General features: G+C 38.7%; 3 protein-coding genes across 4 annotated transcripts in view; all 3 read left to right on the top strand.

The window, feature by feature from the left end:
* Window positions 1–2,681, top strand: part of LOC106921231 (rabphilin-3A) — a 28,752-nt gene extending 26,071 nt beyond the window's left edge. Inside the window, exon 19 of the mRNA XM_014992776.2 lies at window positions 537–2,681. Within this exon, the coding sequence (XP_014848262.1) occupies window positions 537–667 (131 nt within the window). The 3' untranslated portion in view covers window positions 668–2,681. The remainder of the gene's footprint in view (window positions 1–536) is intronic.
* Window positions 2,682–3,315: 634 nt separating this feature from the next.
* Window positions 3,316–11,806, top strand: LOC106921230 (uncharacterized). Its single transcript, XM_014992775.2, has 7 exons — window positions 3,316–3,822; window positions 5,157–5,289; window positions 5,878–6,012; window positions 8,806–9,764; window positions 10,741–10,870; window positions 11,008–11,127; window positions 11,252–11,806. Exons 1-7 carry the CDS (start codon window positions 3,333–3,335, stop codon window positions 11,433–11,435), a joined length of 2,151 nt encoding a protein of 716 aa, XP_014848261.2. The 5' UTR covers window positions 3,316–3,332; the 3' UTR covers window positions 11,436–11,806.
* A 297-nt stretch (window positions 11,807–12,103) lies between these two features.
* The window catches only part of hectd4 (HECT domain containing E3 ubiquitin protein ligase 4), a 38,931-nt gene continuing 27,919 nt past the window's right edge, over window positions 12,104–23,115 (top strand). For both annotated transcript variants that reach the window (XM_014992774.2, XM_014992771.2), the window contains exons 1-9: window positions 12,104–13,437; window positions 16,234–16,787; window positions 18,565–18,654; window positions 18,741–18,868; window positions 19,346–19,454; window positions 21,409–21,547; window positions 21,767–21,937; window positions 22,039–22,231; window positions 22,341–22,502. In XM_014992774.2, coding sequence (XP_014848260.2) covers window positions 13,291–13,437; window positions 16,234–16,787; window positions 18,565–18,654; window positions 18,741–18,868; window positions 19,346–19,454; window positions 21,409–21,547; window positions 21,767–21,937; window positions 22,039–22,231; window positions 22,341–22,502 — 1,693 coding nt within the window. In that variant the 5' untranslated portion in view covers window positions 12,104–13,290. The remainder of the gene's footprint in view (window positions 13,438–16,233; window positions 16,788–18,564; window positions 18,655–18,740; window positions 18,869–19,345; window positions 19,455–21,408; window positions 21,548–21,766; window positions 21,938–22,038; window positions 22,232–22,340; window positions 22,503–23,115) is intronic.

The following is a 23,115-nucleotide window of genomic DNA, read 5'->3' as shown; positions in this document are numbered from 1 at the left end:
TACTCAGCATTTAGCTTCTTCCCATGAACTTTAATCAGTCGTCTTCTGAAGAAAAGCATCACCATATCATGATGCTGCCACTACCAAATTGCACTGGTAGGGGTGGGGAAAATGCAGAATGTTCAGTATTGTTTTGACCTGACCACTGCACCATCTTCCATCTTTTGAAACCTCTGATGCCTATGTAAAACAGCTGGATTTATACCGAGATTAAATTACGCACAGTTGACCTCTGTTTAGTAATTGTAGGACTTTTCAATACAGTTAGTTGCATTAGATTTCATTTAGGGGTATTCGATTAGAAAAGGGTTCTCATGGGTTAAATATCTTATATCATTTTCCTTGTACATCACAAGTACGCGCTCCTTTGTCACAGACTCTTTCACAAAGTAAAATCCAAATAAAATACATGGAAGTTTTTGGTTGTAGCATGGTAAAATGTTAAGGAAAAGGTTGAGGGATATGAACACTTTTGCAAAGCTCTACACATCACTGCTGTGATGCAGTAAAAGCTCTAATTCCTCACTCTCTGACAGGCGGCTGTCAGCTGGGCATCACCGCCAAAGGGGAGAGGCTGAAGCACTGGTACGAGTGTTTGAAGAACAAGGACAAGAGGATCGAGCGCTGGCACACCTTACTGAACGAGAACCACATCGTCAGCGATTAACCATACATACAGCATGGGCTCGCACCTAATCAGTTTGCATTCATGTCTTGTTGCACTTTTACAAATGTAGTTTTATTTATTTATTTTTTTTGCTGTTGTTGTTTTGTTTCCATATAGATTTTAATATAACCAAACACGCAGGCACTGTTTCTTCCTTCTCCCGTATAATCCCCTATTTTTTTATAGTAGCAGTTTGGTCACCTATACACAATTTGCTTCTGGCACAAATCACGTTGTGTAAATGAATCCGAAGTTTCAGTAACGCGACCCAAAGGAACTGTTATGAAAAAATGCTGCAACAACAACAACAACAAAAAAAGGCCTTCAGAAATGCTTCGTAGTGCCACATTCTTCATTGAAGTAAATGAAGCGTGAATTGCACTGGAACACATCAGGAAAAGCAATATGCTATGGCATGAGAACCATCGCCTGAGCCCACGAAGGCTTTCGAACTGGGCCCACAACTCAAATTCATGACGTAATTGCCATGTGAAACATATAGAGCTCTATAAGCATGCCAGGCCACAGCTGCACCTTAAAATAACTCGGCTGTATGGACATATTGTATATTTCCACAAAGAAATGTTTACATAATGATACATTGCTCAGGATAGGATAGACATCTGATACAACAGATGATTCATACGTGAGTGAACCATGAGCTAGAAAAATCTGTAATGAGTTGCTGTTAATTTGTGGTTTTTAAAAAATTAAAAAAAAAAAATATATATATATATATATATTCTAGCACACTTATATAGTTTGACAGGAGTTTTTCTGTAGTGTTATTCAAGACGTGTGTGCTATTTTACGTTTGTAGGGCGTAATAACTATGTGTTAAGAGAAACCGGGGAAAGCGATCCAAGATTCTGATCTTTCATTTAGTTTATTTGGGAAAAAAAAAGAATGAAGAGAAAACGAATAGAATAACGTCCTGCTACCTCTGCTCGCTCAAAGCTCGCGGTTCACTCTGACGCCTCAGAGGGTTTTTTTACTGCACTGTTTACATTGAATACACACGGTCAAGTCTGCTACATGTTTACAGAAGAGAGAAGACGGAGCAAGTCATGTCTAAAGTATGTGCAGTCTATACCTGCATGCACTGTGCTTGTGACTCTCATGTGCCTGGGGCATTCTTAGCCCGCTTTTACCCCGAACATGCCCCCTCTCCCCTCTCCTCCCTGTCTCGCTCTCTTCCACACCCTGATTATCCAAGGCTTAAGTGAGTGTTTGTTCACTAATTAAAGCAAATCAAGGAAAGCACACCTTACACAGTGGAATGACCTCTATTTATACAGTAAATTGTCTGCAAGTTATTCCAGTGTGACAACAAAGACAAAAAAAATTCTATGCATGGAAATGTCTTGTGATTCAAGATGTAAATATATATAGATAGATCACTATCTGTCTATATATACATTTACGCTTTGTTATAAATAACTACTATTGTACCTTCATTAATGTTTACAGTTTTCACCATGATTCCTACTGATGTGGAGGCCATACGCTGCATGACTACGATTACTATGGTTTAATCTGGATGAACCGGCTTGCTAGTACACACAGGATTGACAGAAAGTCAACTGAGCACGTCGACATAAGATGTCTGCGAGTAGCAGACTGACCTTAGCGTTTAACCGAGAGATCTTGTACATGCGCATTCGAAGCTTACCAGTGTCTTGTTTTCTCAGTAAAGAGCAATGCCCAGATATGGCAATGACCTAGTTCTACACTGTGCTACATCAACAACTGTGATCATGATGAGGTGATCATCAATCGCTTGTAAAAACATCGACAAAAAAAAACAAAAAACAAATAAAAGGCTTCTCTCCGAGCTAAAGTTATAGCCACCTCCTACCTGATTCTGACAGTTCTGTGGAATGTTCCTCAATCTCTGTATTTGTACATAGATAGTGCATGAAGTTGAAATCTGTATGTTTGCTAATAACTTTGCATGGAAAGGTTTTGCAGAAAGTTAAGTTTACACAGACAAATAAAACCTTAAGAAAATTGATATGTTCTTTTCTGATGTTTTTTTTTTTTTTTTTGCCTCTGCAAAGAATAGATCCATCAAATCGCAGCAGTTGCTGTAATATAATTATAGTTGCACGTTAAAAAGATTACTTGGATGCTACATAAGTAAATACATTTTCATCACAGTTGGTGTGGCCAAATTATGAAGCAGTTATCGTCAATGTAATGCATTCACAATAACGTTTCAGTGAGTGCTGTAACAGCACAGCTTTATTTGCCATCTTACATATTTAGAGTTTCCATCTAGTTGAGTTCATTCCAAACTCACAGCAATGCAATCTTGGCGTCCTGATACAATTTTGGGCCCCATTTAACTTAAAAGCAAATCAGGTTATGCTGTGTCCCAGTAACAGGACGCATACAAAAATAGTCCCATCTATAGGACTAATTAAGGCCTCGCACACGATTTCATATTTCACGGGAATGTGATCAGATGAGTGTCAAATTTCTCAAAATCCACGAACCAATAAGAACACATTTCATTCCCTGAGTTATGTCAGAGTTATAAGCATTTGCTAAGTAAAAAAAACAAAAAAAAACAAATCCCTCCTCAGATCTCAGTCATTGCAAAAGAATGTATGCATGCAGACGGTAACTTACACCTAAAGAACTTGCTCGCCCACACATTGGGATGGAAAGCGGATGGTTCCTTCGAGCTGTTTTCGTCTTACCATGGCTCGGTTTCTCCAAGACACAACACACACCTGGACCAGGTGTGTCCTGCCTCCGATCGAGTCCAGCCGACGGACACACGCTTCTCACCTTTCTGAGCCACGGCGCCAACGGTGCGCGCTTCTTGTATCTCACCAAATGGTCTGACGACCTGCGGCTGGCAGGCTGCGAAATCTATTCAAATCCAGATGTTGCCGCAGGATATCGGGCCTTTTGCGACAGGAATGAGACCTGGGATCAAGAACTTGTAAAGAAGTTTAGCATCAGTCTGTTGCTGTTCCCGGATGCTCCGTGCGCACTCGTACGTTCCGTGGTTCCCACACCGGAGCTCACCGGGCGGAGAAGGACTGATGAGACAGAGAGGAAAACCCGGAGGAAACGATCCTGGATATTCCCAGGCACGTTGTGGTGTGGCACTGGAAGCAAAGCGGCCGGATACGAACAATTGGGTGAGGATGTTGAATTTATTGATGCATTTAAACTTGGGTTGTTGTTTTTTTTTGTTTTTTAGCTTTTTCTGTTTGAGATATTACAGCTTTGTCTTCTGACTCTGGTCTGCTCTTGTTCCTTCTATGCACCACAAATCTGGAACAAACTTTCAGAAAACTGCAAAACAGCCGAAACATTGAGTTCCTTTAAATCTGCACTGAAACCCCAGCTGTTTAGAGTTACTTTTGAAACATAACCATGAAACATTAATCAATAATCTGATGTGTAAAATGTAATGTTGTTGACTGTGTGTTCTATGATTTAGCATTTTTCTATTTTTATCATAAAAAGCGCTTTAAAATGCCTTGTTGCTGAAACGTACTATACAAATAAAATTTGATTGATTGATGGACTGATTTGTTATGGTATATAGCCTACAGCTACATGTGTTCTGGGAGAATGGAAAAAATCTGGGAAGATTTTCCATTTATTTCATATGACTGCAATGAAGTGAGGAAAAAGAGTGCAAGGCAGCAGCACAGCTATTCTCCCCTTGCATTTTTTAAATTTTATTTCAAAATTTGTCACATTACGAAGGTAAATGGAGCTAAATACAGGGCAGTCCCAGCAGCAAGCCAATAAAAAGCGGCAAAAGACTTTATTCTGGGGTGGAGGTTCACCTTAAGGCATCTGGCCCAGTCAAAGTCCAGATATATGCAAAATTGGGAATCTGTGACAGCACTTGAAAATGAATGTCCACTGTCTCTCCATGTACATTCTTACTGAGCATGAGCTGATTTGAAAATACAAAAAGTAAAAAATTGACAAAATACACATTTTCTAGAGTCGCAGCTGTAATAAGACCACAAGATGGCAATAAGAAGTTCTGATTCAGAGGGTCTGAATACGAATGGACACCATCCATCCATCCATCCATCCATCCATCCATCCATCCATCCATCCATCCATCCATCCATCCATCCATCCATCCATCCATCCATCCATCTTTTAATAAAAGTTTTTAATCCTTAGACAAAAGGATGGGAAAAAATATGCACCAGGTAACATCTATCCTTTTCAAGTCCCAATGTGACAAAATCTGAAAAGGGCGTATGAGTATTTTGCAAGTCATGGTAGATGTTCCAATGTTTTAAAAGAGAAATCAAATATACATTATTGATGCATTTACCTCTGCAATATTTTTCTTTTCACCTTAGACATGTTGGGTTTATTTCAAAACCGCTGCCTCCCACCTCAAAATCAATTTGAATTAAAATCACATTAACTGAGCTTAAATCTTGAACTTTCTTCATGCAAACAGCCTTTGACATCAAGGTCCCGCTCTCGTTCGCAGGCATGTTCGAGAGAGCAGATAAGTGTTGCCGTGAACACGACCACTGCTCAGACATCATCCCAGCTTTCACAGTGAATTATGGAGTCTTCAACCCCAATTTCTTCACAGTCTCACACTGCGAGTGTGACCAAAGGTGAGACTCCGAATGCACCACTTAAAGTGAGTTCTGGATTTCATACATGTGTGCCTTCTGGGAAAACTCCTGCAAGCAGTAAATTACATCCCCTCATACTGCTCTGGCTGCACCTAGGGATGCTTTGAGGCGACATGTTGGAAGTTTTATGGTTTGACATCCTCATATTTCATTCAAAAATTTGAAACACGCTTAAGAAAATCTGGAGATGTTTTTTTTTTTATTATCAATTTAACTTCATGGCAACGTCTTCCAGGCAAAGTGTTTCTTTCAAGAGTGAACATGTTTTCTATAATGTCAGTCATTCAATGGGCATTCCTTTCTTTCCATCCATCCATCCCCCCCCCCCTTTTTTTTTGCAGTGATTGAGAATCCTGTTTTATTCTGAGATCACATATAATATTGAAATCTGCACCACATCATTCCTCTACTTTTTTTCATGTCAGTTTTCAAGATAGTAGATTATTATTCAGCTCAAGCAAGTACAAGCTCAGAAAAATAATAAAACAAGGCAGCGGTACGGAGCTCTTACATGGTATTTGAGTGACTGAATATTTTCTTAACCTTTGCCTGCTCTCCGTTTGTCAGGTTTCGACAGTGCCTTCTGGGCATGAACGACAGCATTTCAAGTATGGTGGGCTACAGCTTCTTCAACATCCTGAAGGTTCCCTGCTTTGAGCTGAAGCAGCTGAAGCACTGCACACAGATGTACTGGTGGGGGATGTAAGCGAGGCAGACACACTGATGCTGTTGCTTGGACTGCATATTTATAGGCAGAACATTTGTTTTTAAGAAAAACAGGAATTTTCTTCATGGAGATGTTGAACTAAGCCACATTTTTCTCTCAAACTTGCTAAATAAACTCTAAATAAAGATTTCAACCATGTTTTTGCTCTGTAGGCTTATCTTGGTGTCAAGGAGAGTAAAAAAAATTACAAATGTTTAACAGTCAAAGAAATAATGGTCAGAAAATGAACTCTTAAGCCTGAAGAATTTATTAGATTCTTTTTAGAATATAAAAAAAAAAATAAATAAATACAATTACATGGATTTCTAAAAATTATTTTGCTTCTTAATTGGTACATCAGGTGTTGGCTTTTAGGTGTCATATATTAATAATGTTTCTATGTTTTCCCAACACTACACACAGCACTATATAGCATTTTCCCCACACCTACTACAATAAATAACCAGAATTTAATTTCTTTTTTCTTTTTTTTTTTTTAGTAATAAAAAAAGGACAAAGATCAAATCTTTACAATGAGGTGGATGGTTGCAATTTCTTGGAAGCAATGTTCTATACTGTGGAACAAAATGTCAAGCAAGTAATTTCAAAAAGTACATTGATATCAGATAAAGGAACACACTGAACCATTTTGAGATACATCTTGTAGCATTACTGTTTTTCAGTAATGCTACTGAAAAACTCACTCTTGGGGTAAAAGTCTTCCTTATTGCCCTTTAATATCAAAACACTGCGGGGTTCTGTAATATTATCTGTCAGAGGCATTAGGAGGCACTGCGAACCACCTAAAGAGCCACAGAGCTGTAGTTTAGACAGAGAGTCTCTTTCCAGTGTGTGCAGTAGACATTTAAGTCATTACTGCCTGAGTTGTGGGTGCATTATCTTATGTTCCTCTGATTGTACTACCTTTCTTTCTCATTTCAAGAAGAACAGTAGAGACTTGTCTTATGTGTGGGTGTATATTGTGTAATGTTTGGTGGATTTTTACCCTTTCTGCTGCTGATATATGAAATAACAACAGAAGCTCCTCCACCAGAGGGCAGAAGAAACGTGGGTGTCAAAAATGCCTCATTTGCGTTGCAGTATGGTGGGTCTAAGTCCATATCCAGAGGTTATTAGTCCTCGAAGCAGCCAGCCCAGGTTTACCGCCTGCTGTTGCTGCATGTCTTCCTCCCTTCTCTCTTGAACATATCCTGTCTAAAAACAGCAAATAAAGACCACTAGAGCAGAAATTTGCATAGCAATCGGTCACTTTCAGAAACTGCAGTTTCCTTTATACATCCCTGACCAGTGATTGTAAGCTGTACACTCTAAAAAGTGTTTTTGGCTGTAGTTCATCTTATGGACTTATTTACATTAATTTAACTTAATTATTTTGCTTTTGCTATGACAACTTACTTTTTTGTGTTCATTTAACTCAAAACTTACAAATCTTTAACCTGAAGGAACTTTTCACTTTGACTTTACTTAAAACAATTGAGTTCAACGCCAGTTTTGTATCCTAAGTCTGACCAACTCAATTTATTATGATCATCCAACTCAATTCACTAAGTTCTTCCAACTCAATTTGCTAAGTTTTTATAACTTAATTCATAAGGGGGTTTAACATGACAAATTTAAGTCATTCTTACTCAAATCATTTATTTTGTTCTAATAAACATTTAAAATCTCTTTGATTTAATTCTACAGAAAGTCAACTCAAACTTTTAAGAAGTTCCAAACTAAATTTAAATAATCTTTTTACAGTGTCATCTAAATACACAAATCTTTTCCTTAAATGACCTTTTTCACTTTGACTTTACTTGAAATAATTCAGTGTCCCACGTCTGACACAATGACTCAAGCTTACAGGGACACATTCCCAGTAAGCGACTGTGGCTCTGTGGATAGAGCAGTCGCTTTGTAGTCAGAAGGTTGACGGTTCGACTCCAGCTTCCTCCTGCCGTATGTTAATGTGTCCCCTGGGTACTTAATCTCAAGTTGCCAACCAATCTGAGCATTAAATAAATGTGTTAATATGTGCTTTCAGTGGTCAAAAGTGCTATTTAAGTTTATTTACCATTTTTGAAGTAAACTAAATGATTTGAGTAAGACTGACTTAACAAATTGAGTTGGGTGATTATAATATATTGAATTGGTTAAACTTAATAAATTTAGTTGGATAAACTTAATTGAATTGCTTGTTACCTACAGAAGCAATTCAATTAAGTTGGTTCAACTTTTTTCTTTTTAGAGTGTATATTTTGATGCGATTTTAATGTTAAGCTGCATCACTGCTGCCGTAAGTTCATATTTTAACCTTAGTTTATTTTTAGTGTGGTGTGATTTGACTAGACATACAAAAATATCTTTGAAAAACAAGTACATTTGGCATTATTAGGATGAAAAAGGGAATTTATCCACCAAAGTGGTTCTGTTTCTAAATAAGTGGTGTTGCTTCTTTAGTTTTTTTTTTATCTGTCTAATTAGAACAATAATCAAATGCCAAATCAGCTCTGCACTAAGATCAACTACAGATTCACTTAAGAACTAGCTCTTGTAAAGCAGTGGAGCTGTTTAATTTGGGAAAACTTTGAAAATAATCAAGAATTTGAGTACCTGTACAGCTTTACCACATTTACATGAATTACTGTACCTTTAAATTAGTCAATTGGTAATAAATATTTTTCTTTGTACTTGAATATGACCAAAAATCCTAATTCATGTTTTTTGTCATTTTCATGCAATCTTTTATTTCATCACTTCACTCTGTGCGTGTTTTCTCTCCGTAGGTGCAAAAAGGCCAGTGAGGCTCCTTATGCCGTCTTCAAAAGCCCCCAACCTTTCAATAGCTCTGATGTTATAGGCAAACATGTTCACACAGACGGCAAGAATTTAACAAGCAGTAAAGATCAGCATTTATCTCAGAGGCCTGTGTCTAACCCTCAGAGGAAGGCGTCGCAATCTAAACATAGATGTGCCCTCAGAGACCCACCTAGAGGAGATACGTTTCACCGCAGAAGGACAAAGGGGAATGGATGCAAAAGGCAAGAAAAGCTCTCTGGAGAAGGACCTTCACAAAAACCCAAAACAGTCAAGAAGGTACATATTTCTACAAGGAAAAGAGGCGACAAAATGAAGAAAAGGAGAAAGGACTTTTCTGATGGTGCACAGAAAAGCAACATTCCACCAGCCATCCCTACAACTACCTCGACACAAATATCACCCAAAGCGATACCTTCGCATTTTCCAGCATTAACAAGGAGGATGAATTTTCAGGAAGACTCAACAAATGTCAAAGGAGTAACCAAACAAGCAAAAGATAAAAAGAAAGCCCCAAAGCACGGTAAATGCTGTGGATCCAGCATGTCTGTGAGTGGGGACATTCCTCGGCTGCACTGTAAAATCTGTGTAAAACAAACAGCAACTCCCACAACAACCGTTATGCCGACAAATACATATGCAGGGGGATTGACAGTCAATCATAAGAGAACACGTTTGAAATATAAAGCAGGAACATCCAGCCAGGAAACTCTAGCAACTGTTTGGAGTGCAGCTACGGTTGCAACCCCCATTACAAGAGAACAAAAGATGATGGCCTCTCTTCATAAAAAGGACAAACCACAAAAGCAGTTGGATTTCCATGTATTGTGGAAGCAGGCAGGTCAGCAGCCCTTGGGTCATACTACCACCCAAAGGATCTGTGGAGAGAACGTCCTGGTAAAAAACGATGAGAAACGTAATATGACAGGTGAGTGAATGCGGTTACCTTTGAAGCAAAAGGATGGCCTGCTCACATGCAGCGATTAGACCAACATCAGCTTCTGCTTCTCTTTGTGGTGAATATAAATATTGTTCAATTCTTATTTCTTTTCGGGAGCTTTTTGCACAATCTTCTTACTAAATCCCCAAATGACTCCTGAAATGCCATTTGACTGGTCGGCTTTTAACAGTCTAGGAAATTCAAATTAACTAGTTCATCTGTGAATATTTTATATTGGATTCAGTTGTGACATTACTATTTTATAAGTTCTGTTTTGACGTTTTCTTGTCTCTGTGGGAATTTTCAGTGAATAATGACATGACAGTTTCAGCTTTTTACTGGCAAATACTCATTTCTGGTTGTTTGGCCGAATGAAAACTACAACTAATATTTATTTCAAATGCTTTACTTTCAAAAATTACTTTCATTCTGACAAACAAGTCTTTTTGTAAATGCATATTCCAATTTACGTGTACATGTACATACATATACCCCCTAGTTTGTTTATTTGTTTAATATTTGTTTAAATGTTCTTGAGCAAGAACCTCTAGAGTTTCTGCAGCCGTCATCAGGCTTCTGGCCTAATTCTGGATAGATATTTGACAACTCTTCTTAGTTCTGCTAAACACTCTTGTCATTGTGAACAAACACCTAATTTTTATCTTTAACCAAATCTGTTATTAAAAATTCTTTGGCGCCATGTGGAAAGTTGCAAATATGTGTAATGCTTTAGGAAGTCACATTTGGAGCAGGCGCTTCTTTCTTGGACAACAACCTTTTCGTACATGCTAACGCTAAACTGGCTTTTCTATGTTCCAACATCATCCATTTTTTTATAAGACTTTGTGGTTTCTAGGCTGTTCCTGAACCTCCTAGGAAATTTCCTTTTGTATAGTTGAGTGAAAGTTTGGCTCAGATGGTCGAAACTTCGTTTAAAGATGTTTGTTCGTTTTGGCGTCGTCAGATAATGAGCTCCTGTGCCGAAGCCTCAAACATCTGGATGATTGTAAATTTAAAATTCCACCTTTGGCGAAGAAATATAATCTGACAAACATGGAGTCCAAGACAGCCTATCACTGTGACTGCACGAGCCGGTAAAAATGTTTCTTTCACATATTGCATGCTTTTATTCACATTCCTAAACTGTGATGTGTGACTTTATTGCTGCTTGTGAATTTGTCAAATCTAATACAAGACGAACAATCCTGCTTGGGTTTTTCTGATCCCGCAGTTTGGCAGTTCAAATCAAAAATGTAAAGAAACCAAGTCCTCCTCGCTCTCTCTTGAGGGAATTTGTCTCTCAAGACTGCTTTACTCTGCCAAAGGAGAATAAATGTAATCGGACGAAGAGGTATCAAGCCTTAAAGTTCTTGTCTAAGCAACGTATCTTGTCGGAAGCCTACACACAGATTGTCTGTACAACTAGTTATAAGACTGATTTCACTTGTTGATATTTTTTTATGTTTCCTTTCTAGATGTTCTGGAGGTTTCACTAAGGCCTCTGAACTACATCAAGCACTTAGGAAGAGAGAAGAAGAAAAAGACTCTGCTGCGATGAGATTTTCAACCAGTGGCAGGAAAAAAAGGATTCCTCTCCGTCTTCATAAGTATTGCCTAAGGCTGCAGATGAGAGCGGATATCATGGCACAGCTCAAATGAATATAGACTGAGCTGTGTGTGGTAACTAGGCTGCTTAAGAGCTTCATCATCTTTCATGGAGAACTACTTTTTGAAGATGATTTCATCTTCCACTACCAAAAGAAACAAGTTTTGACATGAATGTGCTTCATGCATTTCCCTTATTTTTCCCTGCTCACAGAAACGCCTTTTTTGGTTTATCATAAAAATAAATGACCCAATATTGTTGCACAAGTCTGAGAGTGTGCCTCCGGTAAAGGTTGATAATATGGAGGGTTGGAAAACTGCTAGTAGGTTATTTCTTGGTGGTGTGGTGCATCTTGTCAGTTGAAATCTTTAGCATGTTACTGTTCAATTGTGTGAAGTTTTATATGTCAATCCATCAGAATAAAGAGCGGCTTCAAAAACAATTCCTGGTTTCTGTACCTTGGAGAACCCGCTGCTGAGCAGATGTGTCCAGTGTGAATTTGTTAGTAGAAAATATGAAGGGCATACTATCTTTGATTAGCGCCTCTGATGTGTATGGAATGCCAGAGTGGCCTAATGACTTGAATTGGCAAAACATCAATGATTCGCAAACAACACATATTTTAAGCAGGAAAGAAAAAGTTAAAAGTTTTTGACCTCACTGGACATACATAGGCATATTGTCTGTGTTTGTCACATTTACTTATGTGTGGGGCCGTACACAGAGTCAGATACAGGCGACGGAGGAAAAAAAAACAACTCCAAAATATTCGTTTATAAATTAAATCTACAGTGGCGTGAAAAAATGCTTGCCTCCGTGCCTGATTTCCGATTATTCTGGATGTCTGTAAAACTTCCAAAACTCAGAACATTAAACCAATTTATATATTAACCAAAGACAACAAAAGTAAACCAGTTGTACATTCATATAGGAGAAAAAAAATTTCAGACATGGTCCTGCGGGTGGAAAGTAATTGTCCACTAATTCTACTAATTGGTTGGTCCACCCTAAATAGCAACAGTCTGCATTCATCATAATTCACTCTAATTCAGCCACATTGCAGGGTAACACAAGTGAACAAAAAGAAAACCAGGAATGGGGAAAAGAAAATTTTACACCAGTGCGTATTCTTTTCAATTATTTTATGGTTAAATAGGAATTATTAAGCTTTTTTTTCCAGCTTTTTTCACAACTCACGTCTGTTGAAATGTAAAAATCTATAAATTTTTCATTTTCATCAAAAAGTATTTTCTTAATTCAGAAAAAAAAATAAACAAAAATGAAAAGTCTCATACTGAGTCATGTGTATGAATAAGCTCATGAATTTTTGACAGCTAGACAGCTATTCTTCTGGCGCGATGCATGCTGGGAGCCGTCAGTTGGCCTTGGAAACATGGCCTGGTGACTCCCGTTATCTCCTCCAGGCTCTGACACAGCGGCTTGGCCGGGACCGGAGCTGTCTGCGAGGACGTTTTGAACGTGAAATGAGATCGCCAGAGATGCAGTTCGGGCCCTGAATGGACTGTTGTGCAAACAGCGACGCGGTAACTGGCTTTAGCGCGAGTGTCACGCCCACTGTGGTCGGTAACGTTAAAACGGTACCGTACGGTAAGCTAGCTCAGCTCCGGCTAGTTAAGGCAGCCAGGCAAAAGCAGCTGTTAGCTCGGCAGTGATGTAGTGTGGAGCGGGGGCTGCCGGTGCTGGTTGCTCGCTGTCGGGCTGTCGTGTGTTAGGTTCCTCCCAGCACCACAGTCTGCTCCGCCAGACTCCGCCGTCAGATAAGACTGCGACAGTTAAGGCAGTTATGTTGTTGTAGGTGGTTAGCAGGCTGTCTAGGGCGTTTCTGACTTTCTGTCACTGAATTTTTAATGTTTGCCTCTTTCGGCATCACTGTCGGAGGAGAGAGTGATGGGCTCCGGGGCTGTGGACTCGTCCCAGTGGCTTTCGGTGAAGGAGGAGACGATATTTCTCCATGACGGACTCATACGGGTCACGGATCTGGCCGAGCTGCCCAGTGAGATTGGAGTGTCGGAACAGGGAGACACTGAGCAGGAGGTAGGTGAAAGCCGTCTCTCTCAATAGCATGTACCACACACATTTATAAATAGAACCGTTCCCACGCAGAGGGTTTGGGGAGAGATCTTTAAGTTTATTATATTGCAAAATGATTTACGTTTGCTGCAAAACAGTCTCGGGGATCACAGCAGTACCGACGTTTGCAAGTTTTCTGCTTTGCTTGTTATTGATTCGCTGTCAGAGCCCAACTGTTTCCCTGCTGCTTTCAAAGTAAAAGCTTTACCGCAATCGCGAATGTCGTTGTGTAACATTAGTATTAAACTTACCAAGCATCTTACAATTCACTAAATCTTAGGAAGAACGGGTTATTTAGGTGTTAGTTCTTCGTAAAATCTTCAAAGGATTCATATAAAGTTAAAGAATAAATGGTGACTATTGTCTCCTATAAGAATGTAATACACATACAAAACACGTTTTAGCTTCACTTCATGTTTTACATGTTTCCTGTATTCCGCACCTAATACCTATTCAACTTAGTTACTTAGTTGAGAGTAGATGGATAGATGCAGATATTTATTATGTCCGCTAAAATGCCGACTTGATTTTCTTTTGAATCAAACCCGGATATTGTCGTAGGGTTAAATTCGTCTAACTTTGTAATGATGACTATTGAAACTTCTAGCTGCAGTAACAATGTATATTTACAGCCTCGATGTTTCAGTGTTCAAGCTTCTTTATATAAGCGCGAGCTTGTGCTGCCTTTCTTATTGTAAAGGACATGATGTCACATGATTATGAGCTGATGTCTGGTCTTTGTACGCTACCACTGGATTTATGTGGTAACAGGTCCAGCTTGAAATCCATACTTTCATCCATAAATAGATGAAAATATGGGAATGTACAAAGACAGTTGTTAACATGATATGCAACAAATGCTTTATAATTGTGCAATCAATTATCAACTTGCTGTTCAGCCCTTTACATGTTTAGCCTGTCATGTAATCGCCACATATTCTTATTTTTTCCTGAATTGGTCATTTAACTTGTGATTTAATTAACCTGTTTGTCATTTGTTTTCCTTAATTTCAATGTAATTCCAGTGTCATACTGAGCACTGTCTGCACTAACACACAGCTGACAACATGCTGTGATTTTTGTTCAATTTACATGAATGTCAGAACCATAGATGAGCTGTGTACCTGTTTGAAGCTTTCATGCAGATATATAGTTGCAGGTATTGTGGCCTTGTCCCATTGCATCGGTCTAGAACAGTGGTTCTCAAACTGTTAATTAGAAGTACCACTAAGTACCATGATAGTGTCAAGATAGTTTAATAATAGTTCTGTGGTAAAGCTACTTCTTCTGTTTGTTGTGTTTTGTTACAAGGAAGAACAACTTTTATTTCTTCTGCATGTTTTGTATAGAAATTTCCACAAATAGAAATTACAAGTAGGAAATATGAACAAGAAAACATCACAAGTCAGAGTTTATGAAACAGAAGTTTTTTCACCAGCCTGGACCTCAAAATTCACTACGGCGAGTTTAAAATGATGTTGAAAACTGCGATTTAAAGATGTTTTAGCACATTGGTTGAATTGAATCGGAAGCTTGGCCTAAGGTGGATTCTTATTTTAATAGCTGTTTGAGTTTATCTTTCCATTACAGTTCATTTACTTGTGAATAGTTTCTCATCTGAGTTCCACTAAAGCCAGCCCAAAGTAGAGCAGGTGGTACTTGAAAATACATGGGCTTACAACACTGTGCAGATATATTTATGACATCTCTTCTATTAAATTATTCAATATCCATGTAGCATACAACACGGTTTATACATCTGAGGTGGATATATTGGAGACAGAGCATTGTTAAAGGGGCAGTGCAGGATTACGTTTACATCAGAGCCAATTACAATGCATTTGTATGATATTTGATCAGCTCACAGATACAGCAGTTCAAAACTGTTCATGTGTAAGCTACATTCCTGTTCCTTTGTCGTTAAGAGATTGAAACAGGCTGTTCAGTAGGATGTGACTCATGGAGGACAAAAAAAAAAATAATAATATCGGTGGTTCGGTGGTTTATCCGTTTCATTTTATTATTGTGAAATTCACTGCATATCTTGCCCCAGTGTCTATCATTTCTAAGGCTGGCTTAGTAATTTAGTTCCGTTTTCGTAGGTGTTGTAATTCTGACTATTTTTATCTGACGCCTAAAACGAGTGGCAGCAGTGTTTTCCAGACCAGGGTGGAGAAGGGCCAGCATCCAGTGAAAGAGTGTTACTGTAACATAAGAAGCACTGCTGAAATTGAATCAATATAAATTGTGCCTGCTAAATGGTATAAATGGATTTTTTTTTTCTTCTGGCCTATGATTCGTGTGCTGCAGAATGTAATCAATATGTGAAATGCTGCCTAAGTGCACATGAGGCACATTGTTTCACTTTTGATATGTTATACCTAATGATCTTTGCTTTCTCTGACCATTAGACCAAGGGACTGTAGTCACAAGACTTTATTTCCTGGAAATGATTCATCACTTTAGTCTGTACAGGGAAAAAAATGCATTTAGAGATTAATTGTCTTAATTCTACAATGTTACGTTAATTGCGTTTACACCTACATATGAAAGATTTTTGAAACATTTATATAAAAAATAGTTTTGAAGCAAGAAGACGAGGCATACTTTACAACCCCAAAATATGCTGAATTTGTAAATTTGACACATTTATTTACAAATAATTGCTTTTTTTTTTTTTTTTTACTATTTTCCTGTAGGTTCATATGGTCTTTACATCTTCTCATCTTATCTTACTTAAACTCTAATTCTCTTCTTCAGATTCTTACTTTTGAGACAAAGAACCCCGTTGAGCTCGCAGAGCGTCTCCGTGCCGTCTGCGGGAATCAGAGCAATGCATACGCTCGTCTGCTGGAATACCGTCTCAACGCTCTGCGCGGCCTGTGGGCGGCGCAGCGGCAGCTGGCCCTGGAGGAGCAGCAGGACCGTGAGGGGACAGGAGGGGCCGATGAGGAGACCCTGGCCTTGCTCAAAAGGCAAGGTCTCCTCCAGCAACCTGAGCAAGCTCCTTTCACTTCCCGTGTCGCCCTACTGCTGGTCTTCCCCCTGCTGCAGTCCCAGACTCGCAGCGACCCAGCACTCTGCGGCGTGACGGCAGAAGTACTGCTAGCCTGCCTCCGGGATTGCCAGCCGCTCAGCCTCAGCAAAGAGCCTTCAGACTGTCTCAATGGCCTGGAGGGCTTGCTGTGCTCCTGGCTAGAAGATGAGCCCCAGGATTCGGGCCAGGCTCAGCCTAAGGCTCGTTCACAGATTCTTCACACACAGAGACAGCGGGAAAATGCGGCTGCTGCACTTGTGGCCCTTGCATGCGCCAGGTGAGTCAATAACATCTGTCCTCGTGGTCTTGAGGCCACATTTTTTTCCGTCTTCCTGATGGCTCATGTCAACACAGGTAGAACAACACAATCTGAAGGTTTATTTGATGCTATTTGTGTTGCACATTTCACCAATAAGGCAATTCAAAGTCCTTTACACCATAAAGACATAACTCTCCAACAAATTATGAAACTTTAATAGTCATTACATTTTGTCAAATTCCGTAATCAAAATCATCAAATGTATTGGTTGATGTTCCAGTTATTATAAATCAAAGGCAGCTCTAAACAAGAGTGTTTTTAGCCTTGATTTAAAGGGACTCAATGTTTCGACTGTTTTCCAGTTTTCTGGAAGTTTGTTCCAGGTTAGAGGAGCATTAAAACTTAAAGCTGATTCTCGATGAGCACAATTAAATATTACTTAGTAAGTTATTTAAACTTCCTTAGTTGTTTAAATAACAGAAGCTTATCATTAACTTCGCTCTGAAAAAATTTGGTTATTATTAGCAACATTTTCTAAAATTAGCATGTAACTTAATCCGATCAGTTCCTTTCCATTTGCAGATGCTGCATGAACAATAACACTTGATTAAAGTTTAAAAAACAAAACAATTCATATATTTTTCCTTTCTTTTTAAAATATGAGAGGAAATGTTAAATTAACCTTAAACATGTCCTAGTTTACGGTAAGGTATTTTTGGTATAAGCACACTTTTCTGCTCCCTGCAAACACAGCCCAGTGTTCAGAATGAAAGCTCTCTGTATCCTGCAACATGCTCTGTCGGCTGACCTCTAACACTGATTAACACCTAAAATGTTTCTCCCATTGCTGTAGTTTCGATTAGTATTGTATAAAAAACTCCAACAGTAAATGTGATTCGATGTATGTTTTCTTTTTTTTTTTTTTACACTAAAGAACAGAATGCCTGTTTACATTTGTGTCTAAACTCTTAGCAACTGTTGGTGACAACAAACAGAAGCCTGTCAAAACCAGAACGGTCCACTTTTTGTTTAGCCTCAGCTGAGGTTGAGAGCTGTTTAGTGTCTGCTTTTTGTTGTGTGGAACCATCTAGCAATGCTCCCTTTATTTAACCCGAGTTGGAGCTAATCAAAGGACAATCAGCTTTACTTTTCCTGAACTCTGGTTAGGAAGTCACTAATGTGTGAGGTTTAGGTAACCATGTGGGCTTCACTGCTATGTGGTTAATAAACTTTTTGCATTGCAAGATGTGGACATTTTAATTTTGGAAAAAAAAAGTTTGTATGTGAGCTGTGACATAGTTAAACTCGGAATCATAAACATATGCCAGAGTGGATCTTTTTTTTAAGAAGCTGGTTTTGTAGGCGTTTGGCCAAATGCTGTGTTGTTGCACATACAAATCAAATGGTGTAGTTTTGTTCCCAGCTGCTGTACATACATCATAGTAAAGATAATAGTAAAGATAAATGTTATTATAAGATAATACTTGGGGCTGACGTATTTTGTTTATATTAATGTAATGTTGCAGTTGCTACCTTTACACAGATATTCTTATAGTTTGATGAATTCCATGCTTGTGTTCAGTTAGGTTTGTGTAGTTATTGTTAATCACAAAGCATAAAGCAGGTTTATGCATTCAGCACTGATGAAATTCATTGTGGACTATAATATCTTTTTTATATTTGGGAAAAATTACTAAATAAAACAAGATATACAAAGGATTGAAAAGTATTCTGCATTGCTCTTACGCTTGTGTTTCATGTTGGGTCCTGATATTTATATCAAACTACCTCGTAGGGGCTCTTTGAAGACCTTCATTCACACAGTTCATCTGCTGCAAAAACAAAGAGACCTGGGCCATCTTCCTGTGTCAGATGTCCTTTACAGGTAGGGGGAAGCCATTTAGATTATCTGAAAAAAATTATTTATTTATCAAAATGTAACCACTGCATAACCTGTCCTGCCTGCACAAGACTTCTGCTCCTTGAGGGAGGTCCAGGGTCCCCATCCTGCCTCTTAGGGGGTAAGCACAGTGTGTCTTGGGGCTTTGAGGACATGCTGCCCACTCCTGACAATTCCACTGGAGGAGCAGAAAGTAAAGGTAAATATAATTTTGTGGCCATTTTCTGGCCCCTTGTACTTTTGAATTTTTGGGTCTGCCGATACAGATGGTAGCCAATTCCAATTTCTCCTTATATATACTGTAGAATGTTTTTTTTAGTTTTTCTTTCTGTCTGGATAAATCAAAAGTTGAACTGTCTTTACAACATGTTTGTTATAAGAGCTGTGCTTCTCTGCATTACTTGGAAATATGGCGAAATCCTTATATTGGCTTTTGGAAGCCATTCTGTGATTGATAATGATTTTTTTTGCATTAGAACCAGAAGTAACATTACCCAATATGTGTGAAAAAGAGCTGCTAATCGCATAGTTCTTCAGTTTTTAGTATTATTTTAAAAAAAAAAACCCAAAAGACATGACATTTTAAAATGTAGTCTGCATTGCATATTTGTGATATATACACAGATTGATCAATAACGCCCCTTTTCATTCTCGTTGTTTTCCTCTTGTCTTGCAGACACAGACCTAGGGCGCTGTCTAGCCACAGATGGTCTATATCTGTATACCACTAATTCTTCTGGGAGAGGACTAAGCAAGCTTGGCTCTGGTTTACATGGAACCTTGAGGTAATGTGACACTCATTCCACTGAATATTTTAGTAACACTTTATTTGAAGGAGGATGAGTAAGACTGACATGACACTGTCATAAACATGACATAACACCTGTCATGAACATGAATAAGCCTTCATGAATATTTATGACTGTTGTCATGAAGTGTCATTCGGTAAATTATGACACTTTTAATACAAAGTTGACATTATTCAAAATGTCGTTGTTATGACAACTTGACATTAACCAGGAAATCATTACTGATATAAATTTGTTATAAAAGTATTACTGATTGCACTTTAAAAATTAGGTAACTTTGTGTTATTAAAGATAAAGTTTAAACAGTAATGATTTCCTGGTTAATGTCAAGTTGTCATAACAAAGACATTTTGAATAATGTCAACTTTGTATTAAAAGTGTCATAATTTACCGAATGACGCTTTATGACAACAGTCATAAATATTCATGAAGGCTTATTCATGCTCATGACATGTTATGTCATGTTTATGAAAGTGTCTTGACAGTCTTATTCACCCCCCCTTCAAATAAAGTGTTACCCATATTTTCATCTACAGCAACATATTCACTTATCCATCACTGAAGGCAGTGATGTGGCCCGTTTATGTCCTGGATGTTTTATAGACCCCTATGTAAAGTGCACAGTCAAAAGTTGATTAATTTTAATGAGCTTGCTGTTGTAGCAAGCTAAGACTTCTTTCCTCTGGCATGTGTTTGGAACTCAAAGAGCCAGGTTTTCTTGTGTTTGCACAGAAGCTTAAAGAAAATCGGGGAAGCATAAAACAAGCACGTAATCAAATACTATTCTGGAAATACAGAGTGAAGTTGTTGCTTGATTCAGTCTGAGAAAACTAACTTGAGATGCAAAAAGACAAGGCCACAATGTTCCTTTTAAACCTAACAGTAGGGAATAATTGCAATAAACTTCATTGCCGCAGTCTTGCAGCAGGGCTGACAATTATCAACTCATGCTGTTCACTCGTCTATTGTAGCTGTTACCAGCATGATACAGCATGACGGATAGCTCACTGACGCTTTTCTCAAGAGCACAGTCGATACCTCGCCACAATTGGTTCTTATTAAATGAAGTGATTGTCTGTCAAATTAGTCACATTGACTGTACACATAAATAAATTGTGAAGTAAATGTTTTGACTGATTTTTAGTGATTTATTTGTTCATTTTCGGTAAATATTTAATTTTGCAGAGAACTTTTCTGGGATCTGTCACAGCTATCAGCAGGTTAAAAGTAGGATCACAAGTTGCCAGTAATTGCAGAGACACCAATAATTTCAGTTTTTATTTTTGAGTTAACTCTGCTGTCTCTTACACCAAACCGCGTAGAATAAATTAAATTAAAAGTGTGCCGTGCCTGACTCAATGTAGAATTATTAGTTCTCCGTAAGTAATAACAGAAAATAGACTGATGCAGAAGACTTAAATGGCACTTGCCACTGTGACAGAAATACTCTCACATTTGAAGGATGTGAGCTCAATGATGTGGTAGCGATGAAGATAAACTCATTCTATTTGTGGCAACAATGGGGAAAAAAACAACAACAAAAGAACAAGATAGTTTAATTTTAAACTGTAAAGCCATCCTATGTTTCTTTTTTCTAGGTGGGTTCTTGCAAAGCAAAAACATACTAAAACGATAAAAATTACTAATTGTGCAGTAATAAATGTTCAGGATTTTCTTCATAGTGTAGCGATAGAGCGGGTTTCCCACATAAGAAAGTTTTGGTCCTCGAAGTATTTGTCCTGGGTTTGATTTCTGACCCTTACACCATTGTTGCATGTGTTCCCCTCGTTCTCTCTCTGCCCATTTCCTTTCTGGTAGCTGTCACTATTGTTTATAACGTGTATTCAAAAGCCGTGAGATTTTTTTTACTTACTCAAACATTGTATCAGTACGGTGAAATTGTAATAACAACAGTAACATGTTTGCGCAGGGGTTTTGTGTATTGTCGAAATGAAGAGTTGGAGCCTGGCTGGGTTGTGTTCAGCAGCGGTCGTCTCCTCCACCGTCCTTCTTCCTTTGATGCCAAGCCTCATCAGCTGTGCCAGGTTGTTGATCCCTTCACTCTACAGGTACTGCCTACTTTCAGTCTATTGCAAAGCAAATTTCTAAATGTGTTGAACAAATGTTTTGTTTTGCAGTAATAAAAACATGTTAATATAATGTACAGTATCTGTTTGTCATGAATGTATTTTGTGAATGACCACGCTGAAGATAAAAGATGGAGAGTAACATAAGCAAATAGAAAATCGTAGATGTATCTGATACCATTCTATTCTTTTTATGTTCAGGTGTGCCAGATTGTCCCCATGCCAGCCCATCACTTCCCCGTGGGCAGCAGCATGACCACGCTCCATCTCTGCTCAGATGGAACTTATCTGTACTGGGTCTGGTCCCCAGCAAGTCTCAATGAAAAGACGCAGAAAGGCCACTCTGTCTTCATGGATGTTTTTCATCTGTCGGTGAGGTCTATATACCCTGCAGTATAACCTGAGCTGTTTCGTTTTGTTTTTTTCTTCTTCTTCAATTCATGTTGGTGTTCTTTATCCTCTCTGTGGCACAGACGCAGACAGGGTTGTGTGTTGCAGACATCCTGCAAGAGAGAGTTATTCTAACTCGCAAAGAGGGCGAGTCTTCCAAGTGCTTGAATGAACTTCTCTTGAGTCGAATGTCACGCTTCCGGGCCTCCCATTCTGCCACACTGGCTGCTCTCACAGGCTCTGCAATCACCAACACTGTCAAAGAGGAACAGTCTGGTAATAACAGATAATCTACTACAGTTGTCTAATACATAACAAAGGATGTAACATTTAGTTTTAATATTTTTTTCCCCCTATGACATATTGGCATCTAATTCTTCTGCAGCTGTAAACACTAGTTGTGGCCTCCCTCTGAAGACGCTGAGAAAGACCCCGATGTATGTGTGTGGCACCTACCTAGTGATGCTTGTTTCTCCTCCCGGTGTGTCTGGGAGTTCTGCCACTCGTTCCCTATTCGGAGGCACCAGCAGCCTGTCTTCTCTAAAAAGTAAGCACAAAACCTCAATTTGAGTTTTCTTTAGAAATGCAGAGATACTTTAAAAAAAAGTATATTATTATATTCAAACATTCACATAAATACTAATCAGGCATAATGTTATGACATTGGGTGGGACACATTACACACACACACACATTACGCAAAATGTTAGTTGCTTACCTGAGGTACTCATGACTTGACAATACACTATCTGAACAAGGCAGTGTGATTCTGTGGAGAAAGTTCTGCTGGGGAAACTTGGGTCCTGCCGTCCATGTTACTTTGAAATGTACTGCCTACCTAACTACAGCTGCAGGCCATGCACGCCCTTTCATAGTAGTGGTATCCTCGGATTTTTGTAGCCCGGTAGCAGAATGACAGGCCCTGCAGTAAGGCAAAAAAATATTCAGAAATGCTTTTTTACTCAGCAACAAGTTTGAGGTATTGACTTACTGTTAAATTACAGGAATTGAATAACCCACTCCTAGCATCTTGATTCCAGACAGCAGAGCACACATTCAGTGGTCTAGTAGAGACTGTATTTCAAGTTTTTTGATAGAAAAAGGGGACCAACTCACTCCTAGGCAGGTTTTCATAATGTTATGCTTGTTTGGCTTTTGGA

Source organism: Poecilia mexicana, unplaced genomic scaffold (genome assembly GCF_051168715.1).
Source record: "Poecilia mexicana isolate PSO_F unplaced genomic scaffold, ASM5116871v1 scaffold_9, whole genome shotgun sequence".
NCBI lineage: Eukaryota > Metazoa > Chordata > Actinopteri > Cyprinodontiformes > Poeciliidae > Poecilia > Poecilia mexicana.
This window is presented reverse-complemented; position numbering and strand designations above follow the sequence as displayed.